The sequence below is a fragment of the Emys orbicularis genome, chromosome 5 (genome assembly GCF_028017835.1).
Source record: "Emys orbicularis isolate rEmyOrb1 chromosome 5, rEmyOrb1.hap1, whole genome shotgun sequence".
Taxonomy (NCBI): Eukaryota; Metazoa; Chordata; order Testudines; family Emydidae; genus Emys; species Emys orbicularis.
The window spans coordinates 43,296,614-43,316,565 of NC_088687.1; the positions used below are offsets into that span (position 1 = coordinate 43,296,614).

The 19,952-nt window shown below is 37.6% G+C and overlaps 1 protein-coding gene across 1 annotated transcript in view; it reads left to right on the top strand.

Moving 5' to 3' along the window:
• BLTP1 (bridge-like lipid transfer protein family member 1) overlaps positions 1-19,952 on the top strand; it is a 242,134-nt gene that overhangs the window by 202,253 nt on the left and 19,929 nt on the right. The window contains exons 69-79 of the mRNA XM_065404647.1: positions 1,261-1,505; positions 2,556-2,771; positions 4,473-4,653; positions 6,215-6,404; positions 8,641-8,802; positions 8,911-9,050; positions 10,130-10,331; positions 11,604-11,804; positions 13,451-13,630; positions 16,366-16,503; positions 18,274-18,531. Of these exons, the coding sequence (XP_065260719.1) occupies positions 1,261-1,505; positions 2,556-2,771; positions 4,473-4,653; positions 6,215-6,404; positions 8,641-8,802; positions 8,911-9,050; positions 10,130-10,331; positions 11,604-11,804; positions 13,451-13,630; positions 16,366-16,503; positions 18,274-18,531 (2,113 nt within the window). The remainder of the gene's footprint in view (positions 1-1,260; positions 1,506-2,555; positions 2,772-4,472; positions 4,654-6,214; positions 6,405-8,640; positions 8,803-8,910; positions 9,051-10,129; positions 10,332-11,603; positions 11,805-13,450; positions 13,631-16,365; positions 16,504-18,273; positions 18,532-19,952) is intronic.

The following is a 19,952-nucleotide window of genomic DNA, read 5'->3' on the forward strand; positions in this document are numbered from 1 at the left end:
CTGATGGAATATAATTCCAAGGTGGGAGGCCATCAAGCATCATAATTTGATATTAAAATTCCTATATCTAGTACAGTTGTGTAAGATACCTTATTTAAAGGGAGCAGGATAACAGTTTGTCAAAATTAGTGCCCAGACAACTCACCTACGTAAAAAAAAACCTTTTAATTTTAAAAAGATACTTTAGACATATTGAATGGAAGAAACTAAGTACACCTTTTAGAAGACAATCATCTAACTTTTTCCCTTCCACCTTTCCTCTATTTTTCTTTTATAAGTTTCTGAGTTAGAATGCTTTTTCAGATCACCTTAGAGTGTTGATGTCTAAACAGCTCATTTCTGAGAACAAAAGGAAAGGCAGAATTGTGCTTTGCAGAGTTCTTATATACATTTAACACAGAACGTATCAAAAGGTTCCATTCATTTGTAATATCCATTTCTATCAATTTTCCACAGCTTAGAAAAGACTGTCAAATATTAAGTAGTGTTAAGTCAGATGTTAGATGTGTTAATGGCCATAATGAAAGCATGGAGCAAATTATCAAAGGATCTTCCACTCAACACCCATTTGAATGGCCCATGTGTTAGAGTCTAACATCTCCATGTACAGTTGTTTAGACTCTATCCCTGCATATACAGGTGTTAGTGCTTGAAAACTCTTTGTGTGGGGGTATTTGCTGATGCAAAGTGCACCAAAACAGTTGGAACCACTTTTTGGAAATGTAACCCTAAAGTTTCTTCCCATCAAGTCACTTTTATCCAACTTTCTAAAAAGAAGAGCATAATGTATAAGAGAATACTGTACATTCTGTACTAGTACTTTGCATGCCCTTTCATTCACTAACAGATTCCTGTGCATTTCTCTAATTTACAGGTGGCCAGGATAATTCTTTCTGTTCTATGTTCTTTACTTTTAAAATCTGTTTTCAGTTAAATGTTCATTCTTCTAGTGATGGCCTGTCATAATGTATGTTTTGATCAGAGCTTGTTTAATTATCTAGCTAACAAATTCAACTCAATCACTAAGTCAATGGTAAATGTATGGTACTGTTTTTCCTCCAAACCTATACATTTATTTATTGTGTTACATGATTCATTTCATACATTCCTAAATCTGACACTTCTGTCTGTTCAAAATGAGGAACCTGAGCTTTAAGAGTTTTTAAAAGCACTCCTGCGTTTTCCCCAAGATATCTTAATTTTTGCATAGTAAAGACAGTAACTGTGAACTTTAATATCTTTTTGTCTTTTCACAATCAGTTTCCAGAGGAGACAGAACTGGACCTTTTGTCAGTAACTATTGATGGTCCATCCCATTACTCATCCACTAGTGAAGGATCATGCTCAGTATTCAGTTCACCCAAAACTCCAGTAGTCTTCTCACCAAGCATTCCCTTCCAGCCCGAAGAGGGACGGCGGGATGACAGTTTATCTTCAACCAGTGAAGACTCTGAGAAGGAAGAAGACCATGACAGAGAGAAGGCTTATTTTTACAGAAAACCACAGTAAGCAATTTCTTTAAAAATATTTTCATTAGGGCCATGAGAAAATGGTCTTTAAAGTTCATGTCTTAGGTCTAGAATAGCTTTTGCTGACCCAGGATTGAATGTTGCCTGTCCTTGGCATCAGCAGGTGTAATTCCAGGGTAGGGAGGAGGGAATGTCTGATGAGTTGACTTTTTTTTTTTTTTTTTTTTTTTTTAACGGCAGCTCTTGGAAGCCTCTCAGATTTTGGAATGTTGGAATAAATCTCAGTTATTGGGCAGAGGGTAGGTGAGGAGGGTCAAAGGTACACTGTACCTTATTTAACATATAGTTCTGCAATTTACCTCATGGCTAAGCATGTGTATAGGGGCTAAACGTGCATTATAAACAGCATTATAAACAACGTTGAGAGGTGATATATATTAAAATATAATATACATAACAAAATGTGTTATATTTAATTGTCTCCCTCTTCCATATCCTTCGTTTGTTGCTTGTTGTCTTAGTCCTGCCTCAGACAGCTATTGTCTGTGTCTACAGGGCCCAGTCCAGATCAACCATGAAGTAAATATTTAATATCAGAGGGGTAGCCGTGTTAGTCTGGATCTGTAAAAAGCAACAGAGAGTCCTGTAGCACCTTTAAGACTAACAGATGAAGGAAGATGATATCTGTCTGTACTTGTGCAAGTTTCTTCATGAGGTTCATAGATTTCCATTCCATACGGCTAAATGCAGTGCCTTGCATGGTGTCAAGTATCAGAGGGGTAGCCGTGTTAGTCTGGATCTGTAAAAAGCAACAGAGAGTCCTGTGGCACCTTTAAGACTAACAGATAGTCTTAAAGGTGCCACAGGACTCTCTGTTGCTAAATATTTAATAATACCTTAGTGGAACATGGACCAAGATAGCAGTGTGCACCTATGAAAATTTACCATATGGTGCTTCTTACAGAAAACTTCTTAAAATGTTATATATAGTGGGTAACTGACTTGTCAGCAAATACATTAGTAGATAACCTTGGAAGGAATCTTGTCACAGTGCTAATATCTAACAAGTAATTGTTCTTTCTGCAGGAATACCACTCGCAAGAAAGCAACAGGCTTTGCTGCAGTTCACCAACTGTTTACTGACCGCTGGCCAACAACTCCTGGCAACAGAAATGTGACTGGCACAACCACAGAGAGAAATATTGACTTTGAACTTGATATCAGAGTTGAAATTGATTGTGGAAAATGTGTGCTGCATCCAACAACGCTTCAGCAAGAGCATGATGAAATCAGCTTAAGAAGGTAAAAAACCTATTGAAAGACAGTAATATTACTAAATCATATTAGAAAAGAGTATATTACTGTATTGTGCCAGTCTTTCTGTATTTTACATTTATTTAGTCATATATAAGACAACTTACTGATTTACATCAGTTGGGATCCTGCCAGTACATCACACAATACTCAATGGTAACCGGACATTGACTCATTTGAAAAGCATAGAAACTATAATAATTCCTACCATTTTTAGCCAGTTAGTGGTCAGTAATTTGTATCATCACCACATGTTGCCATAGCATGCAATAAATTTAATTATGATTGAATTATAGTCTTTGTTCTGGGAAAGCATGAAAGTCTGCTTCCACAAAGGCTTGAGTCTAATTAGCCTGACACCAAGAAATGAGTGTACACCTGTTTCCTTCTTACCCATCCTTTTTATAATTGGAGATTTTAAGCTTTTAAAGCACCTGGATTCCTTTTTTACTCTCCAAATAAATGCCTGAATGCACTGTCTCAAAAATTTTGAAATACACTGCTGAGTTGATCCATACTGGGCTAATGCTGTGTTCTCTTGATATTCAGTTCCAACATTTTTTCATTTTACTCACTATCCTTGAGATAATGTTCACTGTACAAATAAATGTATTTGTACAACTTGAAGTGAAATCCTGACTCCACTGAAAACAGTTGGAGCTTTGCCATTGACTTCAGTGGGACACGATTTCCCCTGGTTTTTTAAACCCTTCTCTCCATTCTGCAGATATGCTTTGACAGCGAGTGGCCTCTGTTTTTGTTATTCATTCTTAACCAAATACACCTTTACTTTTAATTTGTTCTTTGAACTTTAACACAGTGTTAATGATAACCTAGCTTTTAGCAAAACTGAAATCTTAGGATTTGTAATGTCATTCTTACCTTTCCCATATTTTAAATCATGCAAGGATTTGTATGTAGTAACAGATCTTTTTTTTCCCCTTTCCTCCTATAATCTCTAAAGGGAGGAACCTGCAGCTGAATATCAGGCTGTGGCTGTCACACTTTAGGCAATCCCGTGACACTTTAATGTAGTGATATCACATATTTGAGTAACCTCCCAACATACAGCAGTGGGGGCATTTCTGAAGAAGGGTATATAAGGAAATATGATTATACTGTTGAATTTCTGAATGACTTTAAAATGGACATGGGACAGAGTAGAAATATTTTTTTCTTTAATGAGAGCTATATTTTGTTTTGGTTTTCATATTGCTTTATTATTATTTTGCTGTGTCACTTGTGTAAATGGAATTTGGTATGCAGGGGGAGGAAATCATAAGGGGAGAGCAGAAACAGTGAAAAATCCACAAATGTTACCTGCACTCTGAATTCATCATCTGCGATAGATAAACTTGAGAATGAAGGCAAGGGACACTTTACTACTTTTTGTCATTTTTTTTAAAAAGTTGGTTTTAACTTTAAAATCTGCAAATAACACTAATAATATATTTTGGCAAAAGCAGAGGGGGATGGGAAAAGGCCAAAGGGGAATAAAAGGCCAGGGGAATAGAGGTCTGATGGGCAAAGAACAACTAAAAGGGGTGGAAATGCTTCTACTATTCATCGTGAAATTACAATGTAATTTTTAAAAAGAAAATCCCTTAAATTTTAAATATTGAAAAACATATTTGTTTTGGAGTATTAGGTCTGTACTAAGACAGGTTGTATATTGTTATTTATCTGTAGGAGTTATGATCGGAGTTCCAGAAGTTTAGATCAAGAGTCTCCTTCAAAAAAGAAGAAATTTCAAACTAACTATGCATCTACTACTCACTTACTTGCTGGCAAGAAAGTGCCGTCATCTCTACAGACAAAGCCTAGTGACCTGGAAACTACAGTATTTTACATTCCTGGTGTAGATGTAAAGGTAAAAATTATGGGACTAGGAAACATTTTTCCTCTCCAATTAGAATTGACTAGAAACAAATACATGGCTTCCTTTAGATCATCTTTTATCATTATGGCATGCAGTTTATATAGTGCAGATATCAAGTGTGATACCTGCTGTTTCTTACATGGGAAATATATGTTGTACTTACTGCACGCTACTTCTGGTACATGTTAGCAACATTTTGGAGTTGTGTATGGTACATGTGTATGGCTGATATATTCTATATTCTTAATAGAGCATAATAAGTATTATAATGAGAAGTGTTATCTAGGCACAAGACTAGGAGCCATGAATTCGAGAGTTCCAATAGCACTTCTGGCATCGCTACGTGTCCATAACAAAACTTGACCTTCTGACTCAGTTTTGCCACAAATAATAATTTCTCTAATCTGATGTTTTGGAAGGAGATTCAAATCCATAGGATATCAACTACATTTCCCTCCTCCCACTTTAAAAAAAAAAAAAAAAAAAAAGAGAGAGAGAGAGAGATTTTAGTTGTAACATAGGAAAAATGTTTAGCTTTGTTCCAGTGTGTGATCCTGTATATCAAATAGTATATGTGGTATTACGTAGACTTTAAAAAGCCAATTAGTCCCATTTAAAAGAAAAGGTTGCTTAAGTTAAAGCCAGACATTTGGCTTGTTTGCTTCTGCTTTCTGATAGGTGGTATGGATTGCATGTATTGAGAAGTCTTCTCTGTGCCTTTAGTGCATGTGAAAATGCAATAGTCAGTGAATGCAGGGTGGGGCATAGGTGGAGGATGTGGTCTTCCTTTTCTGCAAGTGATCATCTTTCATAAAGGTAATTATTTATGACGACGTCATCTGCCTTAGATCTTTAAGAAGTGGGGAGCTACTCACGGTGATTGGACTTCCCCTTCCAGAACCACAAGAAATCTTCAGGGATAGCAGACATGGCCCAGTTCCCTACTGTAGCTTTTAGGTGGCTTTAGGGATACTCAAGCATCATTTGCAGTTTCTGCTCTGGCTCCTAGTGCCATCTACTGAATAAGACTAGATTTTGCTTACCCACATCTATAGGATATTTGTGTTTAGAACATGAAACCTTTGAATTACTTTAAGAAGAGAGAGGTAAGTTATCTGGGCAAGATGATATGTAGTAGTGTGGATAGTCTGTACAAAAAAACCAAAAACCCACAACTGTACGAGGGAATAAAGTAGTCATTGGCAAGGGAATGTGTATGTATCAAGAGGAGAGCAGCAGCTCTTGGTGAGAGAGTCTGTCACAACTATTAGAGATTTGTGTCCTATATGCTAAAAAATATTGCCTGTTGCTCAGTATGTTTATGATTTAATTTTGTTTTGTGGGTGAGGTTTCTTAATTTATTTTGCTTACAAAAAATTATGACTCTTTGTAGATAAAGATTATTGATTCCAATGTTTTAAATATAATATGTTTGTTTTAAGATCATGCAATTTAAAAAAATGCAAAGAACATTTGGAGAAAACTGAACTGTGCAGAGATTCAGTGAGAATGCCTCTTCTGTGAAGTAAATGGATTATTTTTTTCATTTCAGTTACACTACAACTCTAAGACTTTGAAGACTGAATCGCCAAATGCCTCCCGGGGATCCTCTTTGCCAAGAACCCTTTCCAAAGAGTCCAAGTTGTATGGTATGAAAGATACTGCCACATCTCCTTTATCTAATACTACCCACAGCAAGACTAATACCTTACTTCTGCCCCAACCCCCACCCATCCCATCAGGTACTTGTAGAATATCCTTTTAAACTATAACTTTGATATCTTTTTCCCTCCACATCATATGATCTACTAGCTCTAGATCTGTGCATTAGCTGAACCTCAAAATGGTCATAAATGTCTAAATATTTGCTGCAAAGAAACCTGACTACAGAAGCACATGTGCAATTCATGAATTCTAACTGCTCTTAAAGCTGCCTTCTCAGAGATTTCCTGTTAAATGGTTCTCAACATATATCTCACAGAGCACAGTAATGGCCTAATACCACCTACTCCTCCTCTTCCTTGAACAGATAACATACAATGCTGTAAAGAAGCTTAGTTGTTTTTAAAAATTAATAATTATGTTACTAGTACAACTAGCTATAGTTATACTCTGCAGTATTCAAAATTCAATAGAAAATTTTATACTACTCAATTTACTCACCAGTTCATCCATGTTACATCCTTCCAAGAATACTCTTCATTACTGTGCAGCTTGCCTTGAAAGTAATACTTTGAAGTGTGATAATTTCTGTAATTAATTTATTCGTCATGATCCCAAGCAGCTGTTTACAATCGTTGGATTAGTCAAAATACCAGACATTACTGTGCTCCACTACTGCAGTCCACCGAAAACTACTGTGGCGTGGAATTACCTGAATTCCAGTTTTTAGTGTCTTCAACTTTGATTTAAAATTTCAAGAGTAACAAGTTGAATTATCCCAGTTTTCAGTCAGAGGTCTATGACTATCTCTGTCAGATCTAGAGGTACGTAGATTTCTCTCCCACCTTCCAGAAGATTGTTATCTCACTTCTCTCTTCCTCAGAGTTTAGATATTAAAAAAAAAAAAAAACCATCAAAACAAAATGAGCTGGAAACAGTGAAAAAAGATTCTATTAATAGGCTCAAAGTCTGAGAGAGAGCAGTGAATTTGAGCATTTGCCTCATTATCCCTGGCTTTTAACCACTGTTACTGTGTTTCCTCCCAACATCCACCTTCTTTGTGGATCTCTGAGTTCATGATATTTAATTTTATTGCTTGCTTCAGTTTCTGTCTTATGTTGTATCTTTCCTTGTAAGCTTGCTCATAACTTCTTTCCATTCTTTACTTTTTAATTCTTGCCTAAATCTCCCCCAGAGCTTTTTTATCTTTTCTCCACATAGATTTCTCCCAAAACTCTCCTCTACTTATTCTCTTATTATAAGGTAAGAGAGAGGCCAGTCCAGATGGTCAGCAGCATCAGTCAGAGTAGCATGGCATTAAAATTCATTGCCAAGTGGCTTAGGAACTGACAGAAAGATAAAGTATGAGAGTAAGGTTCTATTTTAGTCCTTCAGTTAGTCAGTATTTGTATCTTGCGTGGAGAAATCATATACAGCCATAATACTATATTTTACTTGTATTCAAATGATCCATTTTTGTATATGATGATGAATTCCAATTCAATTACATTGCTCTTTCTTCATTCCTAGTTCTAATTATCTATACTTCACACTGAAAATAACTGAGCTGGTACTAATAGCTTTTTAGAAATAAGATCTTGCTTGAAATTTACTGAGCTCTGATAATTTTCTCATTTTAGGGTGCACAGATTTATATGTGCAGGTCTCTTCCATGAATTGAGAAGAGAATTCTCTTACCTGGAATATAGCTTAATATAAAATTATCTCCAAGCTTGGAATTTAGGTGTTCGAAATCAGTTGTTAATATGATTTCCTGTTTAGAATTCTCATTTTATTATTTTTGTAATATTGTAGGACTTACCATTTGCTCTTAGGGGGTTTGACATTTTTCTCAGTTGAAATCAATATATTTTTCCAAACTGCTGCAAAATTAAGTCAGATGAGCAATTTTGGCTTCACCCTTTCCAATGTAAATGCCAATTGTCTTCCAGTAAGTTATGGCTGCTGTGTCTTGTCTTCTGGAGAAGTTTTGTTTGGCTGATTTTAGTGACTGTTTTGAAAAAGCATAGATGTGGAAATGAAGTAAGGACTTGAACTAGAGCAAGTGCATTAGGATAGTACTACTAACTGAACTGAGTTCTTCATCTCTGTTATTTTAACACATTTTTATTAGCAAAACTATGCACTTCTGTTTTTTATAACTGATCTATGAAGTGGCTGTTTCACATGGTGATGGAGGAGGATACAGTACTCGATCTGTTTTTTCTATTTGTAATGAAATGTTGCTATACATTTTAATTGTATTTGGAGAAATTGTATTCCACTAGACACATTTACATTTTATAAATGTTTCAGCCAAAGGGAAAGGAAGTGGTGGAATAAAAACTGCAAAATTGTATGCCTGGGTTGCACTTCAGTCATTGCCTGAGGAAATGGTCATTAGCCCCTGCCTATTGGACTTCCTAGAGAAGGCTCTGGAAACTATTCCTATTACACCAATAGAGAGGAATTACGCAGGTACCATGTGACTACTTCTTTTTCATATATTCTAGTACCTAAATTTGTTGACTTTTTAATTCCAGTTGCTTCAAACCATTATTTAACAAGTGCTTTTTACTTTAAAAGCTGTCAGTTCTCAAGATGAAGACATGGGACAGTTTGAAATACAAGATGCCTTGGAGGAGTCCACAGCCTCACTAGTGTCATCGTCAACGTCAGCATACTCATCCTTCCCTGTGGATGTGGTGGTTTATGTACGAGTTCAGGTGAGAGTGCAACATTAACATACTGCATACTGTGTAATGCTAATAGCATTTTTAAAAACATATATGCATTTTAAGCTTGCCTTTAACTTCGCTGTTTAAAATTAGATTCTTTAGAGATAGTTACATTCAATAGATATCCATTCTGAGGTATATGTTTCCAGCATGACATCAATGAGAATTCTTTTAACTAGAGTTCTGAAGTCATTGGCTCCAAGCACATGGTGATCAACAGAAGTGAACCATTTTGCGAAGCCCCCCGGCCTTTAATCATCACTACTTTTCTTGCTGTTCATGGTGGAGTTTCCTTTGTTGCTTTGCTGCTGCTAAGCTCTTACTGTTTCACAGCCACACTTGGACATACTTGTCTTCTCTACAGCACAATTCTCATCTTATTCCTCAGAAAATATCCTTGTATAACTAGCATCTACAGCTATCATTCTTTTTCAAATAAATAAATAAAGTACATATAGCTAAAATATAAAAGACATCTGTTTGGGTCTCAAAATGAAACATAACTGGTTGGGTTGGGAGACTTATGCCCAAAAATTGCTGTGGGCTACCAGTCTCTGAGCACTTTTGGCACTTTCTTCGACCTCTCTTGGTTCTCCCTGTAAATTGGACAGGAAGCTGACCCAGGAAGTTTTGAGAGGCAAGGATTTTAAGATAATCCAAAGTGTCTTGAGACTGTCCATTTCAGCTGCTTCAACATAGTTTGGCGTGATAGGTACCAAAGCTGAGCTTCCGCATCTTCCAAATATGAAGCAGCTTCCCAGCTGTGGATTCACTGGGGCACACAGATTAGTTCTGGCAGAATGGTTCACTATTATATCTAGGCATCTTTCCTGACCATTGCCTGGACTTCCTGGGTAACACACCTGAATGATATAATAAATCTCAGAAATGAACATAAATTCTGCGGATTGTAAATGATGGAGATTTTAGTAATTTCAAAGCTGGACCAAAAAGCCTTATTATATTTAGGCTACAGGAAATTTGCAAGCTATTATTCTTTGGATTCAGGCTCATAATGATTTTCAGGGATTTTATATTTGTGCTTAAAATCCTTTCTTTTGGCTTAGCCTTCACAGATCAAGTTCAGCTGCTTACCTGTATCAAGAGTAGAATGTATGCTGAAGCTGCCCTCTCTAGACCTAGTGTTCTCTTCAAACCGAGGGGAATTGGAGACCTTAGGCACAACTTGCCCCACAGAAAACTTGGCAGTTGGTGGTAATACTTCACAAACTGGATCAAAGAACTCCGTTAATAAAACTGGGATACCAGGTAATATATATGAACAATTTTCTTTGAATTAGTTCACCTAATACATTCAGCTAACAGCATAAGTGAATTAAGTTCTGTTTGTGTATTGAGGGGATGGGAGGAGGAATAAATTTAGAATAAAAGTTAAACAGCTATGTAGTGCAGTGTTAGAGTTCCATTAGGTTCTAGGCATGACAAAAACTCCTTATTGCTAGAATAATAAAATGTATTTTTACTACATTGTTATACAGTTGTGATTTTTAACAGAATGGCTCTTTGGTATCAGATCAGTATTAAAAACCTTTTTTATGTTGTTGCTGGTCTTCAGGAATGTCCACAAACCATGTAAATAAAAGCTTTGTTTTTTAAAAGAAGTTTCAGAGCAATACTTTTTAGTAGTCTGTATTGCCAGTGTGCTAGTATTTTATATCCAAAAAAACACTTTCGGAGTTGTACAATTAGGTTTATTTTACTGCTCTTTGATAAACTTGCCACATCATTTAGTAACTACGGTGATGAGTATTATAAGAAAAACTTTAAATGGATAGGTTGCTAGCTCTTCTGTTAAATATTGAGGAACTTCTCAAATATCTTTATTTGTACATATATGTATATATTATATGAGTTTTATAAGTTCCACTTCATGTTGTCTGTTTTCAATTTGGAATGACTTCATCCTTTTACTTTTAGTATGACTTTTAGTTTACTCTATACTTTCAACTTTTGATAGTATGTGTTTCTATGCAAAGTTAAAAATACAACATCCACTAACTATGGAGTTGTACATTTATGAAATTGTATAAGAAGACATTCATATCCGTTTTCTAACCGATTCTGAAAACTCAGATGGGTAAAGTATTTTAGGAACAGTTTTGTTGCCTTTGTAAAAGTAAGTTCAGTTGTCTGTTTTAACCTTTTGACAGGAATGGCATTGTTAGTTAGGTTATTTAAGCCATAAGAACCTATGAATGGCCTACTGGGTAAGACCAATGGTCCATCTAGCCCAGTATCCTGTCTACCGACAGTGACCAGTGCCAGATGTTTCAGTGGGAATGAACAGAACAGGGCAATGTATCAAGTGGTCCAATCCTAGCTTCTGGCAGTCAGAGCTTTAGGGATACCCAGAGCATGGGGTTGTGTCCCCAAATTGTTGTTTCACGTAGGTTATTTTTGAAATGCATCTGATGCATCATCTGGCTTTTTATGACATAGTATTTTTAAACGGTTTCATGGTTGAAAATGCTTTTGTACTAAAACTACCATAACATTTGTGGATTTTTGGATTTTCTTTAGGTTCATCTGGACTAGGCAGCCCTCTTGGCAGAACCCGACATAGCAGTAGCCAGTCAGATTTGACTAGCTCTAGCAGCAACTCATCAGGCCTGAGTTTCACAGCCTGCATGTCTGATTTCTCCCTTTATGTATTTCATCCATATGGAGCAGGAAAACAAAAATCTGCGGTTACTGGTCTAACTCCTGGATCAGGAGCACTAGGTACAGAATGGATTTTTTTAATTTTGTAACTTTTGCAATTGTTCATTAGATTTCATAAACAATTGTTAAAATGTGAGAAATAGTTGCACAAGACTGTGTTAAAGAATCAGTCCATGAGGGATGTGTATACCCTCTTTACTGTCTCTTACAGAATCCTGGAGGACCTTATTTTCAGCACTCCAACTGACACTTGTGTGAAAGCATACATATTACCTGCACTTGGCAGATCCAAAATCATGTGTGTTCATGCTTTAGAACCTGCAACTGCAAAACCCATTTGTCTTAATAGGAAAAAGTAGGCTCACTTGCGCTTATAGGAATTCTTGGTGTAAATTCCAACACTCCCACAAACATGTTAAAAAGCTTTAAGTGGGTTTGCAAGTGTTTGCACTTATTTGTATGTTAACTGTTTGTTATATGGTAGCAGCTCACAGCCACAATCAAGGTTGGGTTCCATTTTGCTATAGCCTATATAAGCGTAGGTCTTCACGCTGAAAACACTTAACAACATGAACAACTTTACATACATGAGTATTCTTGTTGGATTTAGTGGTACTGTTAACATACCAAGTGAATGTATGCAGGATCTACATAGAGTAGAATAGTCTCTGCCCTGAAGAACAGTGACAAAATGCTATCATATAGAGCTGGGCGAAATATTTCAGAGGAATAGTTTATTTGCAAAAAAAAAGCTGTTTGTGTTGACCCAAAATTATTTGCAACTTTGACATGAATTTCGGGGAGTGCGGCTTAGATGCCATTCACACAACCAGGGCAGGGAGGAGGAGGTGGAGATAGTCATCTCCTTGTAATTTTTAGCCAGTGGTAAAGGCACTCACCTAGGATACAGAAGACTCTGGGCTTGTCTACACAGTGGGGTAATGCACTCTACAGCGAATGTGATTTCTAAAGCACACTGACATATTGTGCATTAATTGGCCGTGGAGACTCTCCTGGTGCTCTTCAACATAGTGCTGTTTGAAACTGTACTACATTAAAGCTCACTAGGGAACCTTTAGTGTGCACCAGCAGGGTCGACACAGACCAATTTATATGCAACACATTAGTGCACTTTAGAAATCACACCTCTGTAGAGTTACCCACTGTGTAGACAAGCCCTCAAATTCAGTTCCCCTCTTCCCATGGAGAAGGGATTTGCAAGAGTGTGTCCTAACTACTGGACTAAAAGTGATAAGATCATCACCACTATTTCCTCCTTCACTGGCCATTTTGTGAATCTAACCCTTTAAAAATGCTCAAACCCACTCACCCTCATTTTGGGTCAAACAAAAAAAGTTTCATTTCACTCAGAACAGATTTTTTGGATCACCTAAATTTTTTGCAATTGTGGGATTCAGTTTGATCTGAAATGGTTTTTTCCAATTTTTCAGAACTGCCAACAAACTGAAAAATTAGCTATTCACCCCACTCTACTGTCAAATGCATAACGTAAACAAACTGAAAACTGTGTCACTTGTGACATATTGTAATTTCCAAAATTTCATACAAAATTTTGACTTTCATCTTGATGGTGTTCCTAGGTAAATGTTTTTTGTTTTTCTATTCTAAAAGAAACATAAATGATGATTTTTACTCTGAGGTGCTAATTTGGGGAGTACACTGAGCATCACTCTTTCTGTTTGTAGGTAATGTAGATGAGGAGCCCACTTCAGTCACTGGTCGGAAAGATTCTCTGAGTATTAACCTTGAGTTTGTGAAAGTAAGTCTGTCAAGAATAAGACGTTCAGGAGGTGCTTCATTTTTTGAGAGCCAGTCTGCAAGCAAAGCTGCAAGCAAGATGGATACTACATTAATAAATATATCTGGTACTTAATAGTTTCATTTAATCTATAGTGTTTTCTTCTGTGTTTGCCTAACAGTAGAGGTGTTGTTCCAATGATAAGCACCATTCGTTCTCCACCACTTTTTATATAGTTGTAATTTCAAAGCCACCAACCGATGATGTGCAAGAACAACATCTTTTAAGTGAATCAGTGACTAAGACCTTGTTGGGGGGTTTTGTGTTTGGGTGACCTAAGATATCTGTGTGTGCATATACCTCCTTCCTCCTCCGCTGTTGACTCATTTAATTTCAACACTTCACACATGTTCTTTGACTTCTGTTTATATGGGTTTACAGCTCTTGAGATTTTTGCTTTGATTTTCCAGTATGAATGAACTTTGAATTTCATCCATGATCATAAAGCAAAGAGAATTGTTATCCCTGAGTTTCACCCAAACAAGCTTAAACCATCAATTTCATAGGATTTTGAGGCATAAATTGTAGTTAGGTAGTTCATGAGCCTGAAGGACCCTTTGGCAAATCCAGATGTGTTTCATGTAGTTTTGAGGGGGTTTTGTAGGTATTTCTCACAGCTCCAGCAGTACCAGCAAAAAGTAATTTAAGTCATTGTTTACTAAAATTAATATATAGTATATTAATGATGTACATGCTGACGTTAATATTTTTAAGTATACTTCAAACAAATGAACTTATTTTCCAACAGTTTGTATGTTATCTTCTCTATGTGTCCACACAGATCCCACTGTGGGTGCACATGAGCCTTATGCACACAAGATCAGAATCTTTGAACTGCAGTGTCAGTTCAGGCACAGTTCAACAATGTATGTCCTCATGAGTCCCTCCTGTCGGATAGAAAGGGCAGAGCTGCCACAACTATCTGTCAGTTCCTTATTGCTGTCCGTGGCAATGATGTCATTGCCAATTACTGACTTGAGCTAAAAAACAATTTGAGACTGTTCACCCTTAGCTCCCGTGTTAATCCAGATAAGATTTACAGACTTCTTCCCAAGGCCTTTCCTCCCCTCCTTGTTGCTGACCAACAGTTTTTTCCACCTGGGTTCACATAGTCTTTTATTTTTAGGATAACACTGGTATGTGGGGTGGGAAGGTTTATGTTGGTTCCTTTTAAGACAAATTCTTTTTGTTTTATTTAAAACCATCTTCAGTCACCCCTATCAGTCAGAGGCCTTCTTTTTAGAAACTTCCCCTTATCTTATTAGTTATTCTTTTTACCAGACTTCATTCCTTCTGGCCTTATAACTCATTATTTTCAAGACCTTCTTTCTGCTTGCTAGTCAGGGCCTTTCTTTACAACATATATATTTCCTTAAACCAAACTTAAGCTAACTTTAATTCTTTAATTTCATATTTATCCTACAACTCCCTTTATATTGTCCCCCTTTTTTAACTTTATTTTGGTCATATCAAAAAATAAATGTAATTTGTTCCTCATCACACTGTGCCACTATTTGCACCAAAATGGCAGATGCAGAGCCCCTTCAAACAGTGTTGGTGTTCCAACAATACATCAACCACCACAAATGCTTTCTGAAGAGCTCCATCATTATGCCAATATTTCACAATCCAATTACAGATTTGTTTGCCACCAAAGATAGCACCTTAGCCTCAAGACAGTATTTTTAGTCACCATGACGTCAGCCCGAAGAGTCAGAAACTCCAAGCTCTCATTGCTGACCCTCATAGCAAAATATTCCACAGAGAAGTGGGGATGGTAAGATCTCATCCTAAACTTATTCTCAAAGTTGTCAGACTTTCATTTGAACTAGTCTGTTAATCTCTAATCACCCATTTTCTTTTCAAAACGCAATTACTATCCAGAAGGGAAGAAACTCCACATCCTGGATGTTTCAAGGGTCTTGTTATATTATCTTGATAGGGCAAAGCTTTTCAAACAGACTGTCTTTTTGTGGCCCTCTCTGCCCTTCTAGCCATCTCCTCCCAGAGAATATTGAAACGGATTACATAATGTATTTAAATCTATCATGATGATAATCTTATCCTCCAAATATGAAAGCTTGCTCCATATGTATGCTTCAGGAACATGCTCATGTCTCAAATGTGCAAGGCAGCTGTGTGAACAAATCCCTTTACTTTACTTAAATGCTATGCCTTTGACCTGGCTGCAAGATCAGATGCCAAATTTGGTATGATGGTTTTACAGTCAGTATTTAGTTAGTGGCAGCCAAGACTTCTCAATCACACCTTTCAGATGAGGTTTATCAGTCAGATAGAGGGGGATCCACATGGACATATACTCGAGGAAGAAAGAACAATTACCTTATAGTAACTATGGTTCTTTGAGGTGATATTATCCATGTGGATCCCAAAACTTGCCCTCTACCCCCACTTTTTCAGAGTCCTCCTTCCCTGGGATTCTGAGTTGGCAAGGGAACTGAGGAACAGTTATGCCCGCTCTACCCTTTATGCCCTGGAGTCCAGATGGCACGAGTACATACACAGTGCAGGTGCAACCCAATGGACATTGCTATTCAAAGATTCCGCCCTTGCACACAAGGCACAGGTGCACCTAGAGTAGGATTCACATGGACAACATCATCTTGAAGAACCACAGTTACTGTAAGGTAAGTATATATTGCACTACCCCTTTTAGTGCTTGAAAATGTTTTGGTGAATATATCAGATATAAGTAAGCTAAAAAAATTGAAGGGTAAATTTTCAAATGTTAGATTCGATTTTCAAAATATCTGAATATTGAGCTTTTGCATTTTTTATCAGCTGTCTGTGATATAGGATCTGCTTCTTTTAAATATGACATGCGACGACTCAGTGAGATTCTGGCCTTCCCAAGAGCCTGGTATAGGAGAAGTATTGCCAGACGCCTTTTTCTAGGTGATCAAACAATAAATCTACCAGGTAAACTACCCCTTATTTCTCTGAAAAATTCTTACATGAAATAAACCAAAGCAAGAATTGTTTAATTTATGCCATAATATATGAGTAGAATGAGTAACTAGATAAAGCAGTAGAAACTATACTGTAGTATAATATACAGATTGAAAGCAGGTATTGCCCAATTTTAATTCCCAGGAATTTTTCATTCGCCTAAATGGGGAGTTGGTGTTTATGTATTAAGAAAAAGTCACTACAAACAAATTTAAATTTCAGCAAAATTTATAACCTAGATCAGGGGTCGGCAACGTTTGGTACGCGGCTCGCTAGGGAAAGCACCCTGGCGGGCCGGGCCAGTTTATTTACCTGCTGGCGTGGCAGGTTCGGCCGATCGTGGCCCCCACTGGCCGCGGTTCGCCGTCCCGGGCCAATGGGGGCAGCGGGAAGGGCGCGGGCGCGGGATGTGCTGGCTGCGGCTTCCCGCCGCCCCCATTGGCCCGGGAAGGCGAACCGCGGCCAGTGGGGGCCGCAATCGGCTGAACCTGCTGTGTCAGCAGGTAAATAAACTGGCCTGGCCCGCCAGGGTGCTTACCCTGGCGAGCCGCGTGCCAAACGTCGCCGACCCCTGACCTAGATAATGGAGTGGAGAGTGTGCTTATAAAATTTATGGATGACACCAAGCTGAGAGGGTTTGCAGGCACTTTGGAGGTCAGAATTATAATTCAAAATTACCTTGACAAACTGGAGAATTGGTCTGCAATCAACAAGATGACATTCAGTAAAGACAAGTGCAAAGTACTGCATGTAGGAAGGAAAAATCAGACGTACAGCTACAAAATGGGGAATAGCTAGCTAGGCTGTAGTACTGCTGAAAAAGACCAGGGGGTTATAGTGGGTCACAAGTTGAATAGGAGTCAATTTGTGGGTCACAAAATGAATATGATACAATTGTGAAAAAAGGCTATTATTCTGGGGTGTATTAACTGGAGGGTCATATGTAAGATCTGGCAGGTAATTGTCCCATTCTGCTCAGCACTGGTGAGGCCCCAGCTGGAGTATTATGTCCAATTCTGGCTGCCACAGTTTAGGAAAGAGGTGGATGAATAGGAGAGAGAGTCCAGAGGAGAGCAACACTCATGATAGGAGATTTAGAAAAGCTGACCTATAAAGAAATGTTTAAAAAAAAAAAAAAAAAAAAAAAAAAAAAGTTATGTTTAGTCTTGAGAAAAGAAGACTGAGGGGCACCTGACAAGTCTTCAAATATGTTAAGGGTTATTATAAAGATGACTATGATCTGTTGTTCTCCATGTCCACTGAAGGTAGAACAAGAAGTAATGGGCTTAATCTGCAGCAAGGGAGATTTATGTTAGATATTAGGAAAAACTTCAGGGTAGTAGTTAAGCTCTCTAATAGGCTTCCAAGGGAGGTTGTGGAATCTGCATCATTGGAGATCTTTAAGAACAGGCTGGACAAACACCTGTTAGGGATGGTCTAGGTATACTTGGTCCTGCCTCATCATAGGAAGTTGGACTTGATGACTTATTGAGGTTCCTTCCAACCCAACACTTCTGTGATTCTATTAATACTATTGAAATAATATTAAGGTGACAATAAAAACACTTTAGAAGAATTTCAAAGTTACTACTATGAAATTTGCTGCTAAGATTGAAATATACAGAACATTTCCCCATATGTAGGAGTAAATTTATTTTGCTTCTGTTAAGTGTTACAGACTGATTGACTAAAAATAAAATAACGTTACACTGCACTATGGGCACTTTTCTTTTCCAGCAGCATCAGGTCCTGGAACACCAGATTCCATTGACGGGGTAAGCCAGCATCTTTCTCCTGAATCGTCACGTAAAGCATACTGTAGGACTTGGGAACAGCCCTGCCAGTCTGCTTCATTTACACACATGGCACAGTCACCCAATGTTTTTAATGAGCACAATACAAACACCAGTATGTCACCTGGGACAGCAAATCATAATTTAAAATCTCCAGCTGTTGCACGATCCAGGAGTGTATCCGATTCTTCAGTTCCCCACAGAGGTGAGTGGAAAAGGAGATTTTTAACAATTCTGTGTCTTTTTAGTGTGGTCTAACACCATAAATATTTCCAGTAATTAAATACAATGATGTGATAGGGCATTGAGTCGTCATATCAGTCAGAAAAGTTATTAGTTATTAGTTAGTCAGAATAACTGTGTTTGCAACTGTAAGTTTTCATTCTGATCTTGTACTCTTAGAGTACTGTAGGTGGGATGGAGATAAGTTAATTATATTGCTTTAAAAATTCAATGAACTTGTTTTTAAAATTTTAAACAGGAAATTTAATCATGGAAAAGTAGCAAGCCTATAAATAAATTAAAACTTAAAGGCACAATCCTGTGAGGTGGTGAATGCCATTGGCTCCCACTGAAATGTTTAGCATCTTGCAGGATCAGATCCTTTATTTTTCTCTCGTCTATAAAAGACATTGGAATTGCTATTGCTAGCACAAAAGTTACACAGCTGGGGTGTGGTTCTGCAGTTTATCTTCATTTATAGTAATCCTTTCCTCTACACTTGGGTCCACCCACGCTAATGTGGTGTTCCCCACAGCAGCTCCACGTCACAGATTGGATGGGGTCAAATTTGTGGTTGAATGCAGATGACAGAGTCTCAGGCCCAGATTAGGAAGTACAAAGTAAATACAGATGTGTTACTCTTTGTATAGAGGTGGAGAGAGTAATATGAACTTGTTCTACTATGACTAATGTGATTTTGCATCTTCTGGGTGAAATAGTGGTGTCTATTTGGGGTCTGTACAGTATTGAGGCAGATAAGGTGTTTAAAAATGTTTTTTACTATAGTGAAATATCTGGAGAAGTGAGAGGACAGGCTTTTAGTCTATATGGAGGGCAAATGTTGTAAGCAGTTCAAAAAGGAAGACTGAGCTGAAGTAGAATTTGTGGTTAGCTAAATATTTTTTGAACTAGCACATAAGCAGTTTAGGCATAGTGCTGTGTTTTAAAAGATGACAAATATTCATGTGGGCTTCCAATAGGAGTTCGACTGACTTGAATTTCACCAGTCTGTGACAAACCCCAGGGTACAATCTAGACTAATGAATAGCTATCACACCCCCGCCCTCTAACCTGGGGTGCCCTTTACAATGTTTTGTTGCTGTAGCTGCCAGTCTGGACTGCTCACAGTCTCCAGCATGGAAGTCACTCCCAGCTATGTCTGTATGTGTGCTGCAGCCAGCCAGCCACACCTTGGCTCCTACCAACTTTGGCTATAGTGCTGGGTGACCCAACTAATTCCCAATCTTAGATTTTTCCCCAGAAATGTATGTCCTGTACTGACCAGCCTTCTCCTGGACAATACAAGTTTATATAAACTCTGTTATTGCTTTAATAGAAATAATGCTTGCCACTCCAAATGGAGTTTCCCAACTTTAACTATAAAGAGAGAGATTTTAAGTGAGT